The sequence below is a fragment of the Carlito syrichta genome, unplaced genomic scaffold (assembly GCF_000164805.1).
Source record: "Carlito syrichta isolate Samal-C Ts95f unplaced genomic scaffold, Tarsius_syrichta-2.0.1 Scaffold307258, whole genome shotgun sequence".
Classification (NCBI taxonomy): domain Eukaryota; kingdom Metazoa; phylum Chordata; class Mammalia; order Primates; family Tarsiidae; genus Carlito; species Carlito syrichta.
The window spans coordinates 425,853-452,876 of NW_007251354.1; the positions used below are offsets into that span (position 1 = coordinate 425,853).

The 27,024-nt window shown below is 41.0% G+C and overlaps 1 protein-coding gene and 1 pseudogene across 3 annotated transcripts in view; both read right to left on the reverse strand.

The window, feature by feature from the left end:
* FAM149B1 (family with sequence similarity 149 member B1) overlaps positions 1-27,024 on the reverse strand; it is a 63,853-nt gene that overhangs the window by 6,453 nt on the left and 30,376 nt on the right. For all 3 annotated transcript variants that reach the window (XM_008064283.2, XM_008064285.2, XM_008064284.2), the window contains exons 6-10: positions 21,384-21,548; positions 15,109-15,296; positions 8,582-8,703; positions 6,219-6,316; positions 2,378-2,602 (exon numbers count right to left, since the gene is read on the reverse strand). In XM_008064283.2, the coding sequence (XP_008062474.1) occupies positions 2,378-2,602; positions 6,219-6,316; positions 8,582-8,703; positions 15,109-15,296; positions 21,384-21,548 (798 nt within the window). The remainder of the gene's footprint in view (positions 1-2,377; positions 2,603-6,218; positions 6,317-8,581; positions 8,704-15,108; positions 15,297-21,383; positions 21,549-27,024) is intronic.
* On the reverse strand, positions 19,352-19,944 carry LOC103266649 (annotated as a pseudogene).

The window sequence follows — 27,024 nt, forward strand, 5'->3', positions numbered from 1 at the left end:
GCTTTGACCTGAAGGAGATTCTTTCACATCAGCCTTCCAAGTAGCTGGAACCACAGGCACATACCATCACATTTGGCTAATTTTTTGTTTAACTGTAGAGATGAGGTCTCACCAAGTTGCCCAGGCTGGTCTCAAACCCTTGGGCTCAGGCAGTGCTCTTGCCTCCACCTCCCAAAGTGCTGGGATTACAGGTGTGAGCCACCACATCCAGTAATAACTACAATTCTCAAGTTCCTTAACTTTCATTCTCTTCAATGGAATTTAGGGTAGCCTGCAGTATTACTCACACTTAAGGCAGTAACTGAAACTGAATGATACTTCAATGTCCCGGAAGTAACAAAGCAACTTATTTTCAACTTTGAAAAAAAGTACTGTCTGAAGAAATGAGAGAATAATTATACATCTAGACTACTCATCTCCGAAAATATAGCTACATCTACATAATCGAACAGTTGGTGACCTGACAAAGATTTTTGGTAGATTTGAACGGCTTTTTTGGTGAGTCTGTTGGGAAAAACTGAAAAATCAAAATAACGTTGAGGGACAAGTACAGTGATACAGTTTTAGTTGAGAAGTTGAATTTGGGCTGGGCACAGTGGCTCATGCCTGTAATCCTAGCACTTTGGGAGGCCAAGGTAAGAGGATTGCCTGAGCTCAGGGCTTCGAGACCACTCAGGGCAACTTGGTGAGACCTTGTCTCTATAATAAACTAAAAAATTAGCCGGGCATGGTGGCATGCACCTGTAGTTCCAGTTACTTGGAAGGCTAAGGCAGAAGGATCTCCTGAGGCCAGCAGGTCGAGGCTGCGGTGGCTGTGAGACTGGGTGACAGAGTGAGACTCCAACTCAAAAAAACCCCCCAAAACAACTTAATTCAAAACAACTGTGGCCTTACTATTCATATGCTTGATTATGATTTTAGAAACCAACCATCCTGGGGGCGGTGGTTCACGCTTATAATCCCAGCACTTTGGGAGGGCAAAGTGGGAGGATTGCTTGAAAAAAATTTTTAAAAGTTTGTTTTTTGAATTGGAGTCTCACTCTGTTGCCCAGGCTGAAGTGCAGTAGCATGCTGACGGCCACCGCGGCCTCGACCCGCTGGCTCAGTCAATCCTTCTATCTCAGCCTTCCAAGTAGCTGGAACTACAGGCATGCACCACCATGCTTGGCTAATTTTTTTTTTTTTTGAGTTGGAGTCTCAGTCGCCCAGACTGGAGTGCAGTGGCCGCTCCCGGCCATCGCAGCCTCAACCCGTTGGGCTCCGGCGATCCTTCCGCCTCAGCCTTCCGAGTAGCTGGAATTACAGGCGCGCGCTACCACGCCTGGCTAATATTTTTTATTTATTGTAGAGATGAGGTCTTGCCAAGTTGCCCAGGCGGGTCTCGAACCCGCGGGCTCAGGCAATCCACTCACCTCAGCCTCCCAAGGTTACAGGCTGAGCCACCGAGCCCGGCTGGCTAATTTTTTGATTTATCATAGAGATGAGGTCTCACCAAGTTGCCCAGGCTGGTCCCGAACCCGTGGGCTCAGGCAATCCTCTCACCTCGGCCTCCCTAAGTGCTGGGATTATAGGTGTGAGCCACCGCCTGGCCAAAATATTTTAAAAAGTCAAGTAATTAGGTGGATGTGGTGGCGCTTGCCTGTAGTCCCAGTTACTCAGGAGACTGAGGCGCAAGTATTGACTGAGCCTAGGAGGTTGAGAGAGTAGTGAACCGTGATTATACTGCACTCCAGCCGCTGCAAGAGTGAGACCTCCAACTCAAAAGATAAAAATAAAAGAAAGGAAGAAAATAAATCAATCATCCAAAGATATTTTGTGAATCAACAACTAAAATAATTTTTCTTCAAAAATTGGCTGCTAGGTATTTTGCATGATGAGGCTCAAGAGTGTTTAGCCAACAAAGAGTGGAAAAGGAAAGAGATCTACTTCAGTGTTACTTCCTAAGAAGCACTAAAGAATATTTTTCCCGTTATATAAGCAACTACTTATCTGAGGTTTATAAAGTTTTCATTGTCAGTGGAATAAGCGGATCCCAATGGTACAGAAAAACCATTAAAGGAGAATTAACTATTATTATTTTGGGACAAATTTCACTGAACATGTCCCTACTAAGAATCAAATACACATATCCTTTTGTAAATCCCAGTACAGAATGCTACCCAACATTTTATTTTTATAGAAATCTTTAGCAAAATCAACAGAAACATTCAATATCTATTTCATTTACACATTTTCTATTAGATTTAAACCCATGGGCAATCTATCATAAGAATACTTAATGATTAGTTTCTAGGCACAGATTTCAGTCTTATATTTAAATTAATTCCCTATGTAAAATTAATTAGTTTTACCAGTTTCTAGAAATTTTGAAACCTACACTCGCGATCCTCTGAAGATTTCTTCCACAGGTCTTGGCGTCCCAGCCCGTGAATGGCTTGTGCTGATGGGATGAAGGGTTCGCGGCGGGGGATTGCGCCTCCTGGCGGACTGCACTGTATATGACAGAGATGATGTGCTAAGCTCCACAGCTCGATTTGGCCAGTTTCGGGACGAAAGGATGGTACTGGACCCAGGCCTCACAAGTAGCTTGTCATCAAGATCTCTAGGGGCCAATCAGAAGCCCACAATGAAATAAACGAGCACTATGTACAGAAAGACAAGACTCACTGGTTAAAAAGCCTTAGACCAAAAATTACATTTAAGGGAGAAAAAACAAAAATAAAAGCCTTTCAGTAAGTAACCTGGTTTTTAGAACATCATCTAGCTTAGGCATGAGAATCTGTTCTTAAAAGTGGATACTGGCCAGGAGTAGTGGCTCATGCCTGTAATTCCAACAATTTAGAAGGTCCAGGTGGGAGGATCGCTCGAGGCCAGGAGTTCATTCAAGACCAGCCTGAGCCACATAGCAAGATTCTGTCTCTACAGAAAAAAAAAAAAATTAGCCTGGCATGGTGGCACATGCCTCTAGTCCCAGATACTTGGGAGGCTGAGGCGGGTGGATCATTTAAGCCCAGGTGTTCAAGGCTGCATTGAGCCATGATCATACTACTGGTCCTTAGCCTGGGCAACAGAGTGAGATCTCATCTCAAAAAAAACCCAAAAAACAAAAGGGCACATTATTTAAATCATAAACATAATTTACTAGAATGGATATTTGGAAAAGCAAGTCCATTATTCACCTGCCATCATCAGTTCAGTCACCAGTGAAGGCAAGCCTGAAGAGCACTCCAAAGTGTCTTCCAAAAGTGTGCCACAGAGACTGAATTTCCTACTACATTTGAGGTATTCTTTCATGTTGAAAGATTGTCACCATGCCAGGTGTGGTAGCTCACACCTGCAATCCCAGCACTTTGGGAGGCTGAGGTGAGAGGATTGCCTGAACCCAGGTTCGAGACCAGCGTGGGCAACTTGGTGAGACCTCGTCTCTACAGTTAATCAAAAAATTAGCTGGGCATGGTGGCATGTGCTTGTGGTTCCAGCTACTCAGGAGGCTAAGGCAGAAGGATCACCTGAGCCCAGCAGGTCAGGGCTGTGGTCATGAGCATGTCAGTGCACTCCAGCCTGGGTAACAGAGTGACTTTGACTCAAAAAAAAGAAAGAAAAAGAAAAAGATTGTCACCAGAAAGACAACTGCAAGACAAGTACTGCTACTTGGGAGCAGTTGTGGCACCAGTATGGTTCCCAACGTAGAGATTAAAGTGTTCAGCTAGTTGAAACCTTCAGGGATAAGAGTTTGGGTTCTTTAGAAAGCTGGAAGCAGGCATAGAGTCTAGACCTCATGCTGTCCAGAACACTGGGACCACAGTAGCCCTATTTGCATAAATAACTACAGAAACTCAATCCTTTTCTGCAAGTCCTCTGATAAATAAAATAGCACACCTAAACAGTTCAATAGCTTAAACACTGCCCTACAGATTCAGGGGCTTTGGTTTGTTTTGTTTAAAACAGATGACAGAACATTTGATTACTTAAGACATCTAAGAGGCAGTATTTGCACAATAAAATGGAGGGGGAGTGAAAGAGAAAGCAGCTCTGCCACTTGCTCCTATGGCTCTCAGCAAGTTCCTCCACCTTTCAGGCTACTTTGGTGTCCTCTAGTGCAGGGGTCCCCAGCCCCCAGGCCACGGTACCATGGCCTGTCAGGAGCCTGCCACACAACAGGAGATGAGCTGCAAGCAACCGGAGCTCCACCTTCTGTCAGATCAGCAGCAGCATTAGAGTCTCATAAGAGCACTCTCATAAGAGCACAAACCCTATTGTAAACTGCACATGCAAGGATCTAGGCTGGGCACTCCTTATGAGAATCTAATGTCTGATTCCCTCTCTCCACCCCGTCTGTAGAAAAATTGTCTTCCATGAAACTGGTCCCTGATGCCAAAAAGGGTAGGGACCACTGCTCTAGGGCAAAATGTGCCTCAGTGTTTAGAGAACTTTGAAGGGAAGCTGCCCATCAAGGTATAGGGCGTCACCTTGAGAATTACGAGATCTTTCTGGTCTTCATGCCTTCCTACATTCACTTATACTTTTTTTTTTTTTTAACACTCTGCTTTCTTTTTTTTTTTGGAGTCTCACTCTGTCGCCCAGACTGGAGGGCAGTGGCTGCTCCCGGCCACCACAGCCTCGACCTGCTAGGCTCCGGCGGATCCTTCCACCTCAGCCTTCCAAGCAGCTGGAACTACAGGCGCGCGCTACCACGCCCGGCTGATTTTTTGATTTATTGTAGAGATGAGGTCTTGCCAAGTTGCCCAGGCGGGTCTCGAACCCGTGGGCTCAGGTGATCCACTCACCTCAGCCTCCCAAGGTGCAGGATTACAGGCAGAGCCACCAAGCCCGGCTTAACACTCTGCTTTCTAATTACAAAACATTTAGGGTTTAGCAGCCCTATGCTCATCTTTATTTTGTTCTGTGAACTTCTCATTCATAATTCTGAATTTGATTATAATTTCTAACCATGTGACTTTTAGATAAGTCTCCAAATCTGACCTCTTAAACACTTCCAATGAGATGGCTCATCACTGTAAATGTAACGTACCCTAAAAGAAACTCACCTTTTCCCCTCAAAACAAGCTTCCCTCGAGCTTGAAATCTCAGAGCTGACTGATTCCTCTATTTCTGTAGAATTTCATTTCTCTTACAATATCTCTTAAGATAGTTTACCCCTTTCTTAACCTATGCCGTGGCTTGAGTGCAGACTCTGAGCAGCTCATGCTTAAACTCCTACATGAGACTCTTAACCTTCAGTTCCTCCTGCTTCAATCCAATCTATGTCCCACTGCTGTGAAATCGATCTTTCAAATTCCTGATTTAAATGTATGTGTTCCACAATTGAAACTTATAAATTGCTGGTAGAAGTGTAGAATGGTACAACTACTTTGGGAAATTTTAAGGCAGTTTCTTATAAAACTGAACATATACACCCATACTATGACCCATTCACTTCTAGGTATTGACCCAAGAGAAATGAGACCTTTAAGTCCACAAAAAAGACCTGTTTAGGAATATTTACAGTATCCTTATGCACAATAGCCCCAACCTGGAAACACTTCAGTGTTACTTAAAAGGAGAGAAGATAAACAAATTGTGGCATATTCTTACAATGGAATACTCCTCAGCAATGGAGAAGATCACGTGTAACAACATGGATGAATCTCAAAAACAAGGTCTTCAAAACCCTCCACAATCTGGGCCCAAGATTCATTAGTTTCATAGTCCCTTCCTACTAATCACATCATGGCTTATTTTAATTCCAGAAGATTGTCAATTATTAAAATTCTGACCTACTTGTCATCCTACTATAGCAAAAACGATCTGCTCTCTCTCCTAAAAATTTTGTACTTTCCTATCTCCAACCCTTTTCCCACACCATTTCTCCTATCTAGAATGCTCTTCCTGCTCTGATCCAGACATCCATCTTTCAAAACCTACACTTACTCACCAAAATGCCTCCCTTCTTTGGGACTGCCATAGCATTCATTCTGGGTAGCACTTGGTTGGCACTCACAAAAATGTCCTCTATGGTTAGGTCTCTTCCTATCTGTGTGTGTCTTCTCTTTTCAGTCACATTATCAGTTGCCTGAGGGTGCCCCTGGATGTCTTGCTTCCCAGCTGCTCTGTGGCTGCTTGGTAGGTACTCACGCTGATTAACTGATTTTGTTTTCCCTTGATTTCTCAGTGTTCTACTTTTACTCTATAGTCCAATAAAATGTTATACTTCTTACAGGAGCTTGTCCATTAGGGAGAGATTTCTTGGCTGTAGAGGCATCCCATGAACCAAGAGACCATTTGGCTGATGACCACTTGCTTGATAGAAAGTCATCTACATATCAAGAGAAGATGTTACTCATTGGTTGGTGAAGATACCTGTTTGCCAAAAGTTAATATTTCCAGCTTGGTCATTTATATATTTTTTCTCTCTGCCTTAATTTTTACAACATCTTAGCCAGTAGCCCTAGCTGGGGCCCCAAGTCAACTGTCAATATGACAGGGTTCTTTCCTTCCCCTCTATTTCTACATGACAGCAGGTGGGGGAAGCCTGACCACCCTGGATGAAAGCAATTAACAACCACTCTCACAAGGGAGAGAGGACCTTTATTATTATTAGTTTACATTACAACAGAAAAGAAAGTCTTAAAAAAAGAAAGCTCACAAATACAATAAGGAACAATAATAGAAAAAAATAAGGATAAACTCTAATTTAATCTCTTTCATCATCATACAATCCTGTACTCTACACAAACTATTCTTTCTCTTCTACTACCCCCTGGAGCAGTCAACTCTCAATGACAACCTAAATCCCACTTAGGAATTTATCTTACTTGTTCTCATCTTAGCAGGACTTAATCTTACTTAGATTGATATTGCCACCCTTAAATCTTGCTTATTTTCTCAGGTTGTCAGTTTAGTGCCTTTCCTGGCCATTTGCTCCTCTGCTACAGAATGTACTTTCCTTCCTCTTCCAAGAATGTCTGAATTCGCTCCTCTCCTTACTTTGGTCATGAACAACCAGAACCACCCAGTTGACTGTTCAGGACTTAGGCTACCTAAACCACAGCCAATCCAGTTTAACATGCAGAAGTGCTTCATCACCACCAAAGAAGCAGTAGTTTGCCTGGCTCATCCCAAGACTTGCTGATTTTATTTTTAAATATCCCTTTTGTAAATCCAGCTACACAATATCTGGCCAATAGACCAACAAAGCGAATGACCAAATCTGGCAGTCACACCCAGGGTTGACGAGCATGGCTCAAGGATTAGAATCCTTTTTCTCTCTCATCCCACCTCCCCTTCCCTTCCCCCACCCCCCTTTTTTGCCACAAGCAACACTAGGAAACTGTCCTATGGGAAACGTGGCTACATAAATCATTACACAGGGACAAGACCAAGCTCATCAGTCTACTGCAAGGAATGCCATCTTTGTGTTGTTCACAACTTACTTGAAACAGGTTTTCTCAGCCATTGCTTTGTTAAACTCTGGTGTGTCTATGTGACTCTTTTTTTTTTTTAAGTTGGTGTCTCATTCTGTTGCCCAGGCTGGAGTGCAATGGCATGCTCATGGCCACCACAGCCTCGGCCTGTTGGGCTCAGGTGATTCTTTCACCTCAGTCTTCCAAGTAGCTGGATGAGCACACGCCATCATATCCAGCTAATTTTTTTTATTGTAGAGATGAGGTCTTGCCAAGTTACCCAGGCTAGTCTCGAACCGATGGGCTCAGGCAATCCTTTCACCTTGGCCTCCCAAAGTGCTGGGATTATAGGCATGAGCCACTGCACCCAGCCTATGTGACTCTTGGAGCTATGGCTACCATGTTTCTTGGTTTTGGGACCCTCCCCAACTCTGAGGAGGTGAATCTCCTCTCTCTCTTCATCTCTAATTTACTTTCTAAATAAACTGTATTTTCCAATTTAAAAAAAAGAAAAGAAACAGGTTTTCTCTTTGCTTTGTTTTGATTTTTACACCCGGGTTATGAGTACTAAGCATCCAAAAGGCAAAAAAGTCAACAGATTTAAGTATTAAAAAACAAAAACAGGTCAGGTGCAGTAGTTCATGCTTGTGATCCCAGCTACTTGGGAGGCTGAGGTGGGAGGATCATTTGTGCCCAGGAGTTCAAGACCAGCCTAGGGAACATAGTGAGATTCCATCTCTCAAACCAGAAGAAAAACAAAACAAAACAAAAACCAGAACAGGCCAAGTTAAGAGAAAAAGGATGGAAAAAAATTAAAAAGAAGGAGTTCAAAGGACAATGTTACGGTCATAGAAAATCTGAGATTATTCCCGCTTTTCATTACAAGGGTAGTCTCCATTCTTCCCAAAACAGACTTAGGCTGCCTACATAGTTGATTCTAGATTGTACAATTTATTGATGCCTCTTCAAAAGAGTTAACTGAGAATTATTTATCAACTCTAATTTGCTATTAATATTTTAAACTGAAGCTGGTCAATGCAAATAGCCACTGGATTATCATGATAGACATAACTACTGAAAAAAAAAGTCAGAAATTATACAATCAAGGCAACAACTTGTAGCAAATTTCCTCTGGCGAGACGAGCTTCGGGGTCTCCAATAATCCTTCTGGGGCTTACCGGATTTGAGGTGATGGACACTTTAGACTGTGGCACTCGTGGTAACACCAAAGGGTGTGGTTCACTCAGCACACAGGAACTTTCTGAACCTGGTCTGGTGACTGCAACATTACTCTCATCATCTGGGCAAAGAAATAGAATCTATTATTCATGAATATCTTCTGCCCCATAGTAACAGTACTGTGCAAAAATCTCCCTTGAAACTTCATCATCTCAAATAAGGCTTCACTAATCTTTGCAGCCCAACTTCATACCGCCTGCATGATTCAAAAAACCCTCAAACGAAGAGCAGTTAAAAGTGGTTTCCTCTCATCACCACCAGGTAATAGAAAATTTAAAAAAAAAAGCTTCCCAGTCTGGTGGTGCCTACCTGGCAGAAAGAAAAGCAAAGATCTCCAGAGCAAAGCTGTCTAGCAAAACCTCTGGAGTTGATGGTAGTGCTTTACATCTGTGTTGTTTAGTGGACAAGCCTCTACCCACATGTGGCTCTAGAGCACTTAAAATGTGGCTAGTGAGTGAGGAAATGCATTTTTAATTTAGTTGAATTTAGTTTAAACTTAAATGGCCACATATGGCTAGTGACTACTCCACTGGACAATGTAGCTTTAAGGGAGCCTTCTTTAATTCAGACCTTAATTACTACAGGTAAAATTAAGAGAAACCACTATTAGAAGTCAAATGATCCACAAAGAAACAAGGCACACTGAAAAAGAGCAAGTAGAAACAGCACAATCAGATGAGCAAAGACTAGAAATTGAAATTAACATAGAAGGTAAAACCAAACAAGCAACTGAAAATATGACTAAAAGCAAAATATAAAAATAACCAAGCAGGGCCAGGCGCCGAGCCTCACGTCTATAATCCCAGCACTTGGGGAGGTCGAGATAAGAGGACTGCCTGAGCTCATGGATTCGAGACCAGTCTGGGCAAGTTGGTGAGACCTCATCTCTACAATAAATCAGAAAATTAGTTGGGTGTGGTGGAGTGTGCCTGTAGTTCCAGCTACTTGGAAGGCTGAGGCAGAAGAATCACCTGAGCCCAGCAGTTCGAGGCTGCGGTGGCTGTGAAGGTGCCGCTGCACTCCAGCCTCAGTGACAGAGTGAGACTTCAACTCAAAAATAAATAAATAAATAACCAAGGGAGGCACAAGACCAGAGATTTGGGAGGCTAAGGTGGGAGAATCACTTGAGGCCAAGAGTTCAAGAACAGCCTAGGCAACACAGTGAGACCCCCATCTCTACAAAAAGCAAAAAAAATTAGCCAGGTATGGCAGCACACACATGTACTCCTAGCTACTCAAGGTGGATTGCTTGAGCCCAGGAATTCAAGGTTACAGTGAACTGTGTTCGTGCCATTGCACTCCAGCCTGAGTGGTGGAGCAAGACGCTGTCTTTAAAAAAAAATTTTTTAATGGCCCGAGCATATTTGAAAAAGAACACAATAAAACTACAAAGAGAACTAAAATTAACTAAAATTTAAAACTCAGCAGAAATAGTAAACTTGAAGAAATTACCATGAATTCAGAGAAACAAGGTGTAAAATATGAACTAAACACTAAAAAAGGTGAATTGTACTGTACGAAAATTATACTTTAATCCTGAAATGGAGATAAAACCAAAGGAAAATACCTTTTTACACACTGACACAAAACTTTAAAATCAAGAAAAGTATTGGCTGGGCTCAGAGGCTCAGCCTGTAATCCCGTGCTTTGGGAGGCCGAGGTGCGTGAACTGCCTGAGCCTGTGGGTTGGAGACCTGCCTGGCCAACTTGGCGAGACCTCATCTCTAAAATAAATCAAAAAAATTAGCCAGGCGTGGTAGCGCGCGCCTGTAGTTCCAGCTACTTGGAAGGCTGAGGTGGAAGGATCGCCGGAGCCCAGCAGGTCGAGGTTGTGACAGAGTGAGACTCCAACTCAAAACAAAACAAAACAAAACAAAACAAACAAACAAAAAAGAAAAGTATTAATGAGGCTGTAAACATAGGAACTCATATCCTACTGATGGGCATGGAAACTAGCATAATCAGTTTGAACAATTTGGTGTTATCTAGTAAAGTTGTAGTTGTAGACTTCCTGTGATCCAGTCCTTTAACTTTGTTCTTTTAAAATGTTGTTTTGCATTTGTATACCTAACCCTTAATTGTACTCCACATATTTAAAATAAAAATTTTATTTAAAAAAAGTGTTGTTTTGGTTATTCAGGGTTTCTTATATTTCCGTGTAAATTTCAGGATCAGCTTGCCCATTTCTGCAAAAAAGGCAGGGGGAATTTTGATAAGGACTGCACTGAACCTGTAGCTCCATTTGGTGATATCACCATCTTAAACGATATTAAGTATTCCAGTCTATGAATGGATGTCTGTCCATTTTTTTAGGTCTTCCCTAATTTCTTTGTATAGTATTTTATAGCTTTTAGTGTACAAGCCTTGTACTTCCTTGGTTACATTTATTCCTAAGTATTGTATTCTTCTCGATGCTACTGTAAATGAACTGTTTTCTTAATTTCATTTTCAATTGTTCATTGATAGAGGCTGGAAGAATTTTTCTTTTTGAGTCAGGGTCTCTGTCACCCAGGCTGAAGTACAGTGGCATGATCACAGCTCACTGCAGCCTTGACCTCCTGGCTCAGACAATCCTTCTGCCTCAGTTTCCTGAGTAGCTGGGACTACAGACACATGCTACCACAGTTGACAAATTTTTTATTGAGGCTGGAAGAATTTTGAGAAGCATGATAGAGAATGCATAAATTGCCTTGAACAGACTGACAGTAGAAATCCAGACTTGAGCCGGATGTGGTGGCTCATGCCTGTAATCCCAGCACTTTGGGAAGTGGGGGCAAGAGGACTGCCTGTGCCCACAGGTTCAAGACCAGCCTGAGCAACTTGGCGAGACTTCATCTCTATAATAAATAATAAAAAAATATTATCTGGGCATGATGGCGCACGCCTGTAATTCCAGCTACTTGGGAGGCTGAGGCGGAAGGATCGCCGACACCCAGTAGGTTGAGGCTGTGATGGCCGTGAGTATGCCACTGCATTCCAGCCTGGGTGACAGAGTGAGACTCCGACTCAAAAAAAAAAGAAAGAAAAGAAATCAAGACTTGAAGGATGCTGCAGGGGAGAACTCAGAAGGAAACAAGGAACATGTTACTGGCAACTGGAGGAAGGGAGATGTTTGTTATTTGGTGGCAGAAAGCTTAGTGAAATGGTTTCCTGTAGTCAAGCAGAAAGCATAATTTGTAAGTGATGATCTTCTAATCACATGTTGAAAGTGGTTTAAATCACATAGTGCCTCATTTTTTTCTTCCTGCTTGTAAAATGCAAGATGGGAAAGATAAATTGAGGGAAAAACAGTCAAGCAAAAAGAAACCATGAATTAGCCAGGTGTGGTGGCGCATGCCTGTAGTTCTAGCTTCTTGGAAGACTGAGGTGGAAGGATCACCTGAGCCCAGCAGGTCGAGGCTGCGGTGGCGTGAGCATGCCACTGCACTCCAGCCTGGGTGACAGAGTGAGACTCCAACTCAAAAAAGAAAAGAAACCATGACTTGATGTTTTAGAAATGTCTAGGCTCTCTAGAAGGCAAAAGATGTTAATTTTCTAGACAGTGGTCTAGAAAAAAAAGGATATGACTATACCTTCTATTAATACCACAGAAAGAGCAAAAGGTTGCATATTCACTCACACAAAGGACCCTTTCAAGAGATTAAGAGAATATCTCAAAGACCTTCATCAAACCATAGAGCCTTTAGGAAGCTTAAGGACATTGTCCCTCAGTCATCCAAGCAGAAGGCCAAGATAGAGGATAAATTATCTGAAAATATCTTAGGGTGTAGCTTTTGTCTAAAGTGGTGAACCCCACTGATATCCACAGGAAAGCCAAAGTTTTTGAGAAAATTATTTCAGCAGAAACACTGCTTATTTGGACTAAAGGGACAGAGCAAGGACAAAATGAAAGAAAGTTGTTAGGCCCCCAGTTCTACTAAGCAGCAGCCTAATAAAACTACTTAGCTGCAAACACATGCTACCTTTCATGAAAAAAGAAAGGATGACTCAGAGGGTAAAGCCAGGAGCCCAGAAGATACAGCAGAGAGCTGCAGAGGATTATTCATTATTCCCTCCCTTCCCCCCGCCATCATGAAACTTAATCAAGGAATTCCCAGTATTCATGCAGCTGGATTTCAGCTTTGCTATGAACTCAATTCTGAGCTTCCATTCAACTCCTTTTAACTGTAATGTCTGTTAACTGTTGTCCTTTTCCTGTCCCACTATGGTATGTTGGGTGGTCAGACATACGTTCCTTACTTTCACAGGCCTACAGATGAAGAGAAATTGTGTTCCTGGAGTTGTACTACATGGAGTATATCAGGGAACATCATCCACACCAAGATCTGATTTTGATGATACGGTTTTGGACTTTTGAGCTGATGCTACAATGGGATGAGACTCTTAGAAACCTTGGGAAGGAATGTATTTTGCTGTAGGAGACTGAATTACTGGAATCAGAAGGAAGACTGTGGTGGACAGACTCTGCGGTGGCCTCTGTGTGATCCCCACCCCTTAGTGTTCGTGCCTATGTGTAGTCCCCTCTCTTTGAGTGTGAACAGGACTTGTGACTTACCAATAGCTAATGGTAAAAAGATGATGGGATGTTTTCCCCACGATCATGTTATATTATACAGGCTCTGTCTTGGTAGTTGACTAGCTCTTAGTCTTTCTTGCTGGCTTTGAATAATAAAGCTGCTGTGAATACTGCAGCTACAAGGAATTGAATGCTTCCAAGAATACATGAAAGGGGAAATGGCTCCTTCCTGGTTGAGAAGCCAGCCCTGGCCAACACCTTGATCACAGCTTTGTGAAACCCTAAGCAAGGAATTAGCGCAACTGTTCCTGGACTTCTGATTCACAATTGTGTGAGGTAATGAATATGTGTTGTTTGAAGCCATTGTTTATGATAATTTGTTAAGCAGCATAGAAAAAAATCTATATAATCAATTCTTAACAAGTGAAATATATATCTAACCATGTAACCTAACCATTCCGCTATTAGGAATTTATCCAAGAGGAAATGAATATGTGCCCTCAAATTCTTGTACATTAGTGCTCATAACAGATTTACACGTTAATACCCAAAGCTTAAAACAATCCAAATGTCCATCAACAGATGGATGAATAAACAACTTGTGGTACAATGAAATACTATTCTGAAATAAAAAGGAATAAATTATTGATATACACAGTGGCACAAATGAATCTCAAAATCATTATGCTGGGTGGAAGAAGCCAGACAAAGAGTACAAATCATCTGATTCCATCCACATGAAACTCTATAAATACAAACTAGTTCATAGTGACAGAAAGCAGATAGCTTTCTTTTTTGTCTGGTTTCTTTCACTCAGCATAACGATCATTTTGGAGATGGGGGCCTGGGCAGGGGCACGAAGGAAGGATTGTAAAGGGCATAAACTTTTAGGGGTGATACTTATGTGCACTATATCGACTGCAGTGATGATTTCATGGCTGTGTACATAGGGCAGAACTTGCCAAATTATATACTTAAAATGTGAGTCTACTGTTTATAAATTATTCTTTGGTAAAGTAGTTTAAAAAACATATGCCACCTACACATGGTTTTTCCTCATAAATCATTATACTCAAAGAGAAAGTACAAGCTGTCTAACCATCATAGACGAGAACTTGTTATTTTTATACTCATTCTCAAATATTTACTAAATACCTGTTAGTTTCTGTGGGAAATACAAATATGAATGAGACCCACTGTAATATTATAATAATAAATATATGTTTGGTCACTGCCCATGGTTCCTGGCACACAACTCTTAAAACTCTTGTAATATCCAAAGTATTGTGTGTTTTTGTATACTAGTAAGATGACTGGTGGTTAGGGGCTCCTAGATAGTCTCAGAATGGGGTGGAAGGGTGACTGGCAGGAGACCCAACCATGTAATTAGAAGGTGGGAACTTTTTCAGTTTGGCAGCCCTACCCCTCAGCCTCTGGATAGGGCAAAGAATTGAAAGTTGAGTTTATCAGTGATGGCCAATGATTTAATCAATCATGCCTACAAAAAAATCCAAAACTGAAACCTTTATAAAAACCCTAAAGGACTGGGTTCAGAGGGCCCTGATTAACAGCTGTCACTCAGAAGCACAGGAGCACATGTCACAACTTGCGGCTTACCACTGGCATATGAAGTGGAGCGGTCTTGTGGGACTGAACCCTTAACCTGTGGGATTTAATGATATGTCCAGGCAGAAAGTATCAGAATTGAACTGAATTTTATATAGGCCAACTCACTGGTGTCTGCTGGAGAATCTGGTGTTAGAATTGCCTAGGCTGTAAAGGGAAAGTCCTATGCATTGTGTCAGATGTGTTGTGGTATGTGAGAACACGAAAAAAAACACTTGGGTTTTTCCTCTCTCATGTCTACCTTTAGAACTTATAAAGCATATAATCTAATGGACTAGGAAAACATAACAATTATTTTTACATTGTTTTCACAAAGATCCTTACCAGAAGCAAATCCCTCCCAGTGATTACGTGTCAGCTGCTCCATACAGCTCACAACCTTGCTCCACACGTTATCAAACACATAAGCAAGGACGTCCTCTTTCATGCAGTAAAATGGAGCAATGGGAGGATACCCTAATTTCTGTTTCTCTGTAGCTGCTTCTGATTTCCTTCCATGAAATCCCTCTTCCCTGTAACAGAAGCAAGAGGTAAAGACTTCATGATTACTCTTTCCTGAGTGTCTAACACTGAACTTTGTGCTTGTTAGGAGTGAAATAGATGCCTCCCTCCCCACCCTGCTTTCCTCCTTGCCCAATGTATGTAGCACATGTATGAAGCTGTCTTGTGAACTAAGAGAGTTCTTAACAGAGGATGATGCATTTCCCTTTTTACCTCCACCCCACCCCACAAAAAAGCAGAATAAAAAGAAGGCTGAAGCCGGGTTCGGTGGCTCAGCCTGTAATCCCGTGCCTTTGGGAGGCTGAGGTGAGTGGATTGCCCGAGCCCGCGGGTTCGAGACCCGCCTGGGCAGGCGAGACCTCATCTCTACAATAAATCAAAAAATTAGCCGGGCAAGGTAGTGCGTGCCTGTAATTCCGGCTACTCGGAAGCCTGAGGCGGAAGGATCACTGGAGACCCGGGAGCGGCCACTGCACTCCAGTCTGGGCGACGGTGAGACTCCAACTCAAAAAAAAAAACAAAGAAGGCTGAGAACATTTTTTAGCTTTTTTTGAGTTGGAGTCACACTCCGTCACCTAGACTGGAGTGCAATGGCACACTCCCAGACACTGCAACCTTGACCTGCTGGCTCCAGCGACCCTTCCGCCTCAGCCTTCCAAGTAGCCGGAACTACAGGTGTGCGCTACCATGCCCAACTAATTTTTTATTTATTGTAGAGATGAGGTCTCGCCAAGTTGCTCGGGCAGGTCTCGAACCCGCGGGCTCAGGCAATCCACTCACCTCGGCCTCCCAAAGCGCGGGATTACAGGCTGAGCCACCGAGCCCGGCCAAAGCATTTTTTAGCTTTAAATAGATGAGCATTGTCAATTGAGCAATCAGCTATGGCAATTATGCATACAGAAACTGGCCAGGGACAGTGGATCTCACTTGTAATGCCAGCACTTTGGGAGGCTGAAGCAGGAGGATTGAGTGAGGCCAGAAGTTTGAGACACTGTCTCCATAAAAAAATGAAAAAATTAGCCTGGTGGGGTGGCACGCGCCTGCAGTCCCAGCTACTTAGGAGGCTGAGAAGGGAGAATCACTTGAGTTCAGGAGTTTGAGGTTGCAGTGAGCCATGATGGCACCATTGCACTCAGTCTAGGTGACAAAGTGAGACCCTGTCTCAAAAAAAGGAAGGGAGGAAGGGAGGGAGGGAGGAAGGGATCTTTTGTTGTACTTGGATAAAATTTAGATTAATATAAATGTGATACATTTAATGAAATGCATGGAACTGTGATTATGCTGCATAATTATTTGAGGCAATGATTCATTAGAGAAATAGTTCACATAAATTATTACAATTACTATACCTTTACTAAGTTACATACACATTTGGTAATTGGCTGGAAAGAAAAAGGAGGGAAGCTAAACAGCACAGAAGCTCTTCTGAGGCTCTTCTGGAGACCCTTGTGTCTGCAACCTAGAAACTCAGCTAGCCAAGCCTATCCCTGCTTCACTGACAGGGAAAATCAATAGCTCTGAAACTCTGGGAGGAAAATCTAGCTGATAGATGTGCTCACCCAAGATAGATGTATTCTATAAACAAAGGCAAAATGGGTTCTAGAACTAGCTTAGGATAGGTAGAAATATCTCCAGGCCTCTATAGTGAAAGTTAGCCCTTGGACAGCAGAGGTCTCAAGAGTTAAGCAGAAAACTGTAAGCAGGAAAGAAGGGTATGATGAGGCTTAAGCAGAGTAGCTACAGACTCCTTTCTGCTTTCCCAAGGAAGAGTTAGCCTGGTATTAGATGTGGGAGTAAGCTAATTAGTATTAATTGAATTTATAGTTATATTTCTTTTTAGAAGAGATAACACATCCATGTAATAAAAAAAATTCAAAGTATACAGAAGGACATACTGTGAAAAAAAAGTCTCCTCCATTTCTGTCCCCCAGTCCCCATCCCCAGAAACAAACATTATGCCCTATTCCACAGAAATAGTTGCATTGTACATTATACTGCATCTTGTTCTTTATTTGACAATGTATCTTGGCCCTTCAATACATATTAACCTGCTTCTTAAGAAATAGCTGCAGGATGTTCCATTGGATATACTATGTCTAACTAGACCCTTATTGATCAACCTATCTTTTGCTCTTACAGTCAACCACGCAACTAATATCCTTGTACATAATTCTTTGGTTTCATAGATGATTATATCTGTAGGATAAATTCCTATAAATAGGCTTATTGAGTTAAAGGGATATGCATTTCAATGGAAAAGCTATTACCCAATTTCCTCTAAAGAGGTCATATGAGCCAGTGATGAAAGAATGTCTGTTACACATTGAAGGAATTATCTTTATGTTTTGTTCTCTGCCAGTCTGACAGATAAAAATATTTCCATATAGTCTTAATTTGCATCCCTAATTTCAAATGAGGCTGAATTTCATTTCATATGTTTAAAATCTATTTTCTTTTTATGTGAACTGACTGTTCATATCCTTTGCCTGTTTTGTCCTTAGTCTTCTCCTTACTCTGATGTACATGCTAAGGAAATCAACTCTTTGTCTATGAATGAACTGCAAATATTTTTATCTAGTTTGTCATTTGTTTTTTGACTTTATGAGTTTTTTCTATGCAGAAATTTCATTTTACACAATCATTTAAGAATTTCATATGTGATGTGTAGTTTTTATGTTATGGTGAAAAAGCCCTTCCCCATTCAAAATTATTTTTAAAAATTTTCCATATTTTATTGTCTTGTTTTTTTTGAGTTGGAGTCTCACTCTGTTGCCCAGGTTGGGTGCAGTGGCATGCTCACAGTCACTGCAGCCTCCACCTCCTGGGCTCAGGTGATCCTTCTGCCTCAGCCTTCCAAGTAGCTGGAACCACAGGCATGTGCCACCACACCCCACTACTTTTTTGATTTATTGTAGAGATGAGGTCTCGCCAGTTGCCTAGCCTGGTCTCAAACTCATGGGCTCAGGCAATCCCTCACCTTGGCCTCCCAAAGTGCTGGGATTATAGGTATGAGCCACTGCGCCCAGTCAACTTACATGATTTCATTTGTCACATTTCCATTTTTTATGTGTGTGAAATTAATTTTCACGGAAACCTTATTTTTTTCCAAATGTTTTTTCCAGTCGTACCAAAATAATTTGCTGAAATTACTGTACATACTAATTTCCAAAGGTCTTTTGGTTTATTTTTCAAACTTCAACTTCTCAATTAGGAACATTCGTTAGGCCTGACTTTACAACAAGGTATCTTAGTGGTATCTCTAAAGTGAAGGTTGACTTTCTAAAAATCTACCCTGTATTAACCAAAAATTCATTTGGGTTAACTGTTGGAAAAAGGGAAAGTGACGTCCTGGGGACACTTATCAGCCATTTACATCATATTTTAAATTAGGTAAATCAGATTCATATTTAATAAACTTAAACCAAGGGAGAAGAGCTTTGATTTGAGGAGAAAGAGAAGATAAGAAATAATCTGACACAGGCTGAGAGAAGTAAAGAGGAAAGGGGTAGTCCTTGAAAACCCAAAGAACCTACTTATCATTCTAGCTCAGTGCTACGTACAGACATCTGACTTACGTTTAACTGGCACAAGGACTGTGTATATTTGAGTGTACACGTGAGTGAACATGGATCAGCAGGAAATATGAAAGAAAAGTCCAGAATTCTATGACATGATACTATTAGACCTAACCACAACCTCACAGCCTAAAATGAAATTCTCATTCATTTCAGATGTGCTGTGTTGCTATCAATTCTGGAACTTTTAAAGGCTGAGAGGAATAGTCTAAGAGGTTAATGTTTCAGAAGGGTAGCAAGGAGTATGTTTAAAATTTCCCATCTGACTTAGAATCAGATAAAAAAATTTTGACTTTAGCTTTACTTTAGACAAATCATTTAACCACTCAGATTCTCACCTATCCTGTAAAGAAGGTAAGTGAAATCCATGTCATAGGACTACTGTTAATGCAATAAGAATAAATATAAACATTATTAATTATAAAGTCTATGCCAAGGATAAGTTTTTAAAAAAACTGTATATACCTGTTTTTTTCTCTTTTTTTATTCCAAGTTTTAAAATTAGTTTATTAAAGAATGCTCTTAGGAAGGCACCAACTTTTGATCTGTCATTAAAAAAAAGTTATGTTTTTTTCATGCTGTATAATAAAGGTAACGTAAGAGGTTACAGAGTTATCAGTTTCTTTCTATGGGAATTCTCTGCTATAGCACAATGTAGTCATTTCTTCTGCAATGCTGGAATAAATTTTTTAAAAGTCTCTTCTATGCCTCTCTTCAAAAAGTGATGAATAATAACAGAAGATGACATACAAAAGTCACTTTTTTCCTATTCATTCTTTAGTATTGGAGCCAGTATTTTTACCATCACAGGTTACAATCTTCACTTTATCCACTTTAATAAGTTCTGTCACCTCTATGAATTCAACATCATTCAATACAAAAGTCCACACATTATCACAGAATCTGTACATATTTAGAGAGTCCCTGAAATTGACTCTGTTCCTGACCCTCTGAGCCAATGCTGAATTTATAGCCTTATCAAATTGAAGTACAAGGGCAAGTTGGGAGGTGATCTGTTGAGCTCATCTAGGCTCTCCTAAAGGCTGTTTCCCAAAGTGGTGTTTCTGTACAGCTGATATACCATGGCTTAGTAGGAAGAAATTGTTTTTCTTTTTCAAGTTTGCATGGATGTCGTCTCTGCGGGGAAGGTGCTTCCTGCCACCAGGCTGACAGAGGAGGCCAGGAGTGCAGCAGGGCTCTGACTTTCCAACCACCCACTCAGCGGCAGAGACTGCAGGGCTGTGACGGTGATCCCTGTATATACCTTTTTCAAACAGGGTTTATATAAACAAATTTCATAACACTTCAGCTACTCTTTTGAAAGGTTTCAGAGTTCCTACTGGTGACAATTCACAAAAGGGTAAAATCAAACTATGTAAAAAACAAGCACCACATTTTAAAATATCAGCCAGGCACCGTGGTTTATGCCTGTAATCACAGCACTTTGGTAGATGAAGGTGAGAGGACTGCCAGAGCCTGGGCAACATGGCAAGACCTCCTCTCTACAATATATCAAAAAATTAGCCGGGTGTGGTGGCTACTTGGAAGGCTGAAGCAAAAGGATTGCTTGAACCCAGCAGGTCAAGTCCATGGTGGACGTGAGTGTGTCACTGCACTCCAGCCTGGGTGACAGAGTGAGATTCTGACTTTAAAAAAAAAATCTTGGCCAGGTAAGGTGGCTCACGCTTGTAATTTCAACACTTTGGGAGGCCAAGGCAGGAGGACTGCTTGAACCCAGGAATTTGAGACTAGCTTGGGCAACATAGAGAGACCTTATCTCTACAAAAAAAATTTTTTTAATTAGCTAGGTGGTGGCATGCACCTGTAGTTCCAGCTACTCGGGGAGGCTGAGGCAGAAGGATGGCCAGACTCCAGGAGGTAGAGGCTGCAGTGAGCCATGATTGTGCCACTGCACTCCAGCCTGGGCAACAAAGTGAGACCTCCAACTCAAAAAAATAAATACAGCCGGGCACGGTGGCTCAAGCCTGTAATCCTAGTACTTTGGGAGCCTGAGGTGAGAGGATTGTCTGAATCCATGGGTTCGAGATTAGTTTGGGCAACTTGGTGAGACCTCATCTCTACAATAAATCAAAACATTAGCCGGGCATGGTGGTACATGCCTGTAGTTCCAGCTACTTTGAAGGTTGAGATGGAAGGATCACCTGAGCCCAGCAGGTCAAGGCTACGGTGGCCCTGAGCATGCCACTGCACTCTAGCCTGGGCGGCAGAGTGAGACTCCAACTCAAAATATAAATAAATAAATACATCAACACATCAAAATAAAGTAAAATCTCTAATCTCAGGAAGGGTCAAATGATGCGTGAAGGTATAAAATACACAAAGACACAAAGAAGCCCTGTATATGGAAGCAGTAACTAAAAACATGAACTCTGGATACCTGAGAAGTAACAGAAACTGGGATAGATATAATTATAGATAATATTGGTATCATAGTTTAGAGAAAATAGATACTAATACACAAAACAGGAAGGGAATAAAAAACTTAAAAGACCCAATACTCACATATCTGTGTGGTCAAATGCTAAGTATTCCTCAATTATTCCTTCTGAGAAGAGTATACAGTCTTCCTCTTCTCTTTCCATAGAACAAAAGCTGGGGGATTTGGCAATGGAAGATGCTTTATGAGTATAAGATGAAAAACGTAACTTCTTTCCCCTTATACCAAATCTTGGAGAGGAAAAAACAAATATTAACAATGTAAATATAAACAGTTCTCACAGCAGCATAATCACATGAGTTTTGGCTCAAAACCCTCCCAACCCACTCTACCCTATCCCTACCCTGGCAACAGCTTCATGGCCTATTTTAAGCCGTAATAACCTACCATTTCTCAGAACAGGAAGATTAAAAACTATTCTGCCTAGGTGCACTATGTACTATCTGATACTGCTTGTTATCTTTTCAGATGCAAACAGCTATAGTTATAAAACAAATTTTTTGAAAGTAAGATTATCATTCATAATTACATCTTTAAACCTCAAGAGATTATATGCTATTTCAATAATTCTATCATTGCTCAAAATGCATATTCCTAAGGGCAAAAATCTTATCTTCATTTCAGTAGGTTTACTTTGGAGAAAGTCAGTTAAATCTGAGCAATCGAAATTTTTTAAATGGCTCTCAGTTTAACCAAATATTAAATATAAACAACCTATGCTTTGTATTACTCTTTATTTTTTGTGTGTCTTAAGTATATTTTCTGGGGGGTTTTTTTAAGTGAGGAAAAAAGAATAAACCTCTGGCATTTTTCAACGAGGCTAGTAGGAAATCTTACTGGAAGACATTTTGGAAATATGTATTAGAAGCCTTAAAATAAACATACCCTTTGATTCAATGGTTTCATTTTTAGGGACTTTAAGGATCCATAAGATTTAGCCGTAAGAATTACCACCATAGTATTGTTTATAATTACCAAAAATCAAAACTAGCCCAACTGTTTCAAAAGAGAGTATTTGGGAATGAGTGTTTAAATAGTGGTATATTTATGTATGGAATGCTATGAAGTCCTTAAGTTGGAGAAAATGAAAGATGTCCACAATAAAATGTTAAATATAAAAGGATTAAAAATATATGGTTTAATAAACACATATGGCAGAGAATACTAGATGCCCCTCAATATCCATTCTTCTCTTCTTTCTTCGTAAAATCATTCTAATTTAATTCAGGAGAATAATCACCCACCTCAAAGACTACATTTCCCAGTTACCTTGTGGCCAGATATAGAGCTATGAGCAGAATTATTATGTGGGATTCTGGGGAGGATGGTTAAAGGGAACTCGCTTGGCTGCAAAGGGGGTGCCCTTTGGCTCTCTGTCTTTCTTCCTTTCTGCTACCTGGAAAGTGAATGTCATGTTTGGAGCTCTATCAGCCACCTTAGACCATGAAGAAGATTTCAGGGAAAACATTACGTGCTAGCATGTTCTGAATGATGCTACAACAGAAAGACGAAAGGCATCTCCGTCCCTGAAAACATCATGCCACCATTTCTTTTACGTAAAAAGAAATATGTTTCTCATTTTTACAAGAGCTGGTAAACAGACAAGAGCCTGGACCATGGCAGAAGGCATCAGGATGGAATGATAAGAGATAAGAAAATCAGTTTGGAGAACCAACACATCTAAACCAGCTGGTATTACTGTTTATACAAGTCTTTAAATTTGAGACTTAAGGTTCCTTAAGGCTCTGTTCTAAAATTCTAAAACAGTGGTTACCAAATTCCAGTCAACAGATTTTTGCCAATCTATGATGCATTTTTACTGATCTACACCAAAATTAGCAAAATGAGGACAATACCCAGTAAGACTGCCAAATCCTTTCTTAAAAAGGATTGTCCTTATTTTTGAGATTATGCATGTTAAGCTTTTTGTGTTAATATTTCTTTTCTTTTTGGTGATAGTTTTGTTTTGGGGGGTTGTTTGTTTTTACCATAACATGACAAAATTAAAAGCTGTCAAACACTGAGTACACAGCATTCCAAATGTTATTGTGCTATTGTATTATTCCATTTATATTAATAACCCAATCATATTCTTAGTCAGTAGTAACTAATGGAATTCTTTGCTTTGAAAATTAGATAGGCATTTCTAACAAACTATAAGCCTCTCTAACTGCTAATAAAACACATTTCAACTAGATAAAAAGGAAAAATATTCCCATTTCCCCCAAAGCTACAGCAAAAAACAAGATATTAATAATATTCTATAACTTAAACCTGTCTTTGAAAATGGTATTTCTTTCTTTTTTCTTTTTTTGAGTTAGAGTCTCATTCTGTCACCCAGGCTGGAGTACAGTGGCACACTCGGACACTGCAGCCTCGACCTGCTGGGCTCAGGCGATTCTTCCGTCTTAGCCTTCCAAGTAGCTGGAATTACAGGCACATGTCACCACACCGGCTAGTTTTTTTATTTATTGTAGAGATGAGGTCTTACCAAGTTGCCCAGGCTAGTCTCAAACCTGTAGGCTCAGGCAAAGTTCTCCCCTTGGCTTCCCAAGTGCTGGGATTATTGGTGTGAGCAAATGTTATTCCTAACAAAGTAATTTTTTATTTTTTTATTTTTTTGAGTGGGAGTCTCACTCTGTCGCCCAGACGAGTGCAGTGGCCGCTCCCGGCCACCGCAGCCTCGACCTGCTGGGCTCCGGCGATCCTTCCGCCTCAGTCTTCCCAGTAGCCGGAATTACAGGCATGCGCTACCACGCTCGGCTGATTTTTTTGATTTATTGTAGAGATGAGGTCTCGCTGCCCAGGCGGGTCTCGAACCTGCGAGCTCAGGCAATCCACTCACCTCAGCCTCCCAAAGGCGCGGGATTACAGGCTGAGCCACCAAGCCCGGCTCAAGTAATTTTTTAAATCATTGGACTTTGGAGATTAGTATGTCTGGAAAATAACCTTCATCTTCTAAAATGTCTGACTTATTTTATTTAATAAAACAATAAGCTGGGTGTCATGGTGCATGCCTGTAATCCCAGCTTCTTGGGAAGCTGAGACAGAGGTCTCAAGTCCAGGAGTTTGAGACCAGCCTGAGTGACACAGCCAGATGGAGAGGACAGGAGAGAGGGAGAGGAGAGGTCTTACCTAATAATGTGTTGCCCTGGTAGTAATATTTAAATTGACATCTGTTTTCTTATGAAACCAAAAAAAAAAAAAATTGGCACTTTATTCTTTCCCACATGCATGGAGGATAAAATTTGGAACCAGCCCCTCCAGGTGTAGGCATTAGGAGGTACATCTCTGATGGAGGTGATCACTGCAAGCCTCTTCCTACCCCAGGTGGTAATGAGGAACAAGTGGCCAAGAGCTCTCCCTTCCTGCCTAGCCCCTGAAAGAAGCCACTCTCAGCTCCATTTCAGACTAACCTTACCTCCCAGTATGACTCTAAAAATGACTGAAATAAGGGGAAGTTTACACTGAGCTGTGTTCTCGTAATACCAAAAGAAAAAAGCATAACTCTAGAAAGGAAGTATAATTGTGGTTGGCTCTACATAGGAGAACTTAAAGAAGCTATCTCCATGGCTTTGGAGGTCTTCAGAAATCTCTTTGCATCTAATAGAAAAACAACTTGGCTAGGCATGGTGGCTCACACCTGTAATCCCAGCACTTTGGGAGGCAGAAGTGAGAGGATTGCTTGAGCCCAGGGGTTCAAGACCAGTCTGGGAAACTTGGCGAGACATTATCTCTACTAAAAAAAAAAAAAAAAGATTTGCCAGGGTGGTGGTGCGTTCCTGTAGTTCCAGCTATTTGGAAGGCTGAGGTGGAAGGATCGCCTGAGCCCAGTGGGTTGAGGCTATGGTGGTGGTGAACATGCCAGAGTAAGAATCCAACCTAAAAAAAAAAAAAAAAAAGAAAAGAAAAACAATTTGATTTGTCACTTATTTATTTATATATTATTTGAGTTGGAGTCTCACTCTGCCACCCAGGCTGGAGTGCATTGGCATGCTCACGGTCACTGCAGCCTTGACCTGCTGGGCTCAGGGTATTCTTCCTCCTCAGCGTTCCAAGTAGCTGGAACTTCAGGTGTGTACCACCACGCCTGGTTAAATTTTTGATGTATTGTAGAGATGAGGTCTCGCCAAATTGGTCTCAAACTCCTGGGTTCAGGTAATCCTCTCACCTCCACCTCCCATAGTGCTGGGATTACAGGCGTGAGTGACTATGTCCAGCTAACAATTTGATATGCAGTTAGCTTGACTGGCTCTTGCAAGGCAGGGCTTTAGGACAGTAGTAAAAAATCAAAGAAAATGATAGCAAAAGCTATCATCTGTAACGACTGTCATGAGAAAGGTTGACTCAGGACAAACATTAGTAGCTAGCTATACCATATCACTTTAGTGACTTTTAAAAATTGATGTAAAAATATATATAACATTAGATTTATCATCTTAACCATTTTTAAGTGTTAAATATATTCTCATTGTGAATTCACATCTGGCAAAAGTGAAATGAATACTCATTAAACTCTATTTACCCCTCTTTCCCTCTCCCCAGGCCTTGTCAATCACCTTTCTGCATTCTGTTTCTATGATTTTGACTACAGTATTTTAGATACTTTATATCAGTGGAATCATACTGTATTTTTCCTTTAACTGCTTATTTTTCTTAACATAATGTCTTCAATCCATGTTGTAGCATACGGCAGGATTTCTTTTTTTGCATGGGGACTCATTCTGTCACCTAGGCTGGAGTGCAGTGGCACAATCATGGCTCACCGCACCCTTGACTTCCTGGGCTCAGGAAATCTTCCCACTTCAGCCTTCCAAGTAACTGAGGACTACAGGCACATGTGACCGTGCCTGGCTAATTTTTAAAATTTTTTTGTAGAGACATAGTCTGACTATGTTACCCAGGCTGGTCTTGAACTCCTGGACTCATGCAATCCTCTCACCTCTGCCTCCCAAGGTGCTGGAATTACAGGCATAAGCCGATGTGTCCAGCCAATTTCCTTCTTTTTTTATGGCTGCATAACATTCCATTGAATACATATATATATATCCCCACATTTTCTTTATCCATTCATCTGTCAGCAGACATTTGGGTTTCTTCCACCTCTTGGCTATTCTATAATGATGCTACAATGAACACGATTGTGCAACTATATTTTTGAGATTGTGCTTTCAATTCTTTTGGATATAGTAGAATTGCTGGATCATATGGTCATTCTATTTTTAATTTTGTAAGAAGTCTCCATACTGTCTTCCATAATGGATGTATCACTTTACGTTTCCACCAACAATGCACAGGGTTCCAATATCTCTGTATCCTTGTCAGTACTTATTTTCTGTTCCTTTGATAGTGGCCATGAGGACAGATATAAAGTGTGATATCTCTTTGTGGTTTTCATTTTTCTTATGATTAGTGATGTTGCACATCTTTTTATATGTTTGTTGGCCATTTGTGTATCTTTGGAAAATTGTCTATTCAAGTCCTTTGTTCATTTTCAATTGGTTACTTACATTTTTGTTACTGAGCTGTAGAAATTTCTTATATATTCTGGCTATTAACTCCTTATCAGATACAATTTGCAAATATTTTTCCCATCCCATACATTGCTTTTTTGTTCTTTTGATTGTTTCTTTTGATTCACAGAAGTGTTTATATTTAGTATAGTCCCATTTGTCTATTTTTGCCTTTGTTGTCTGTGCTTTTGCT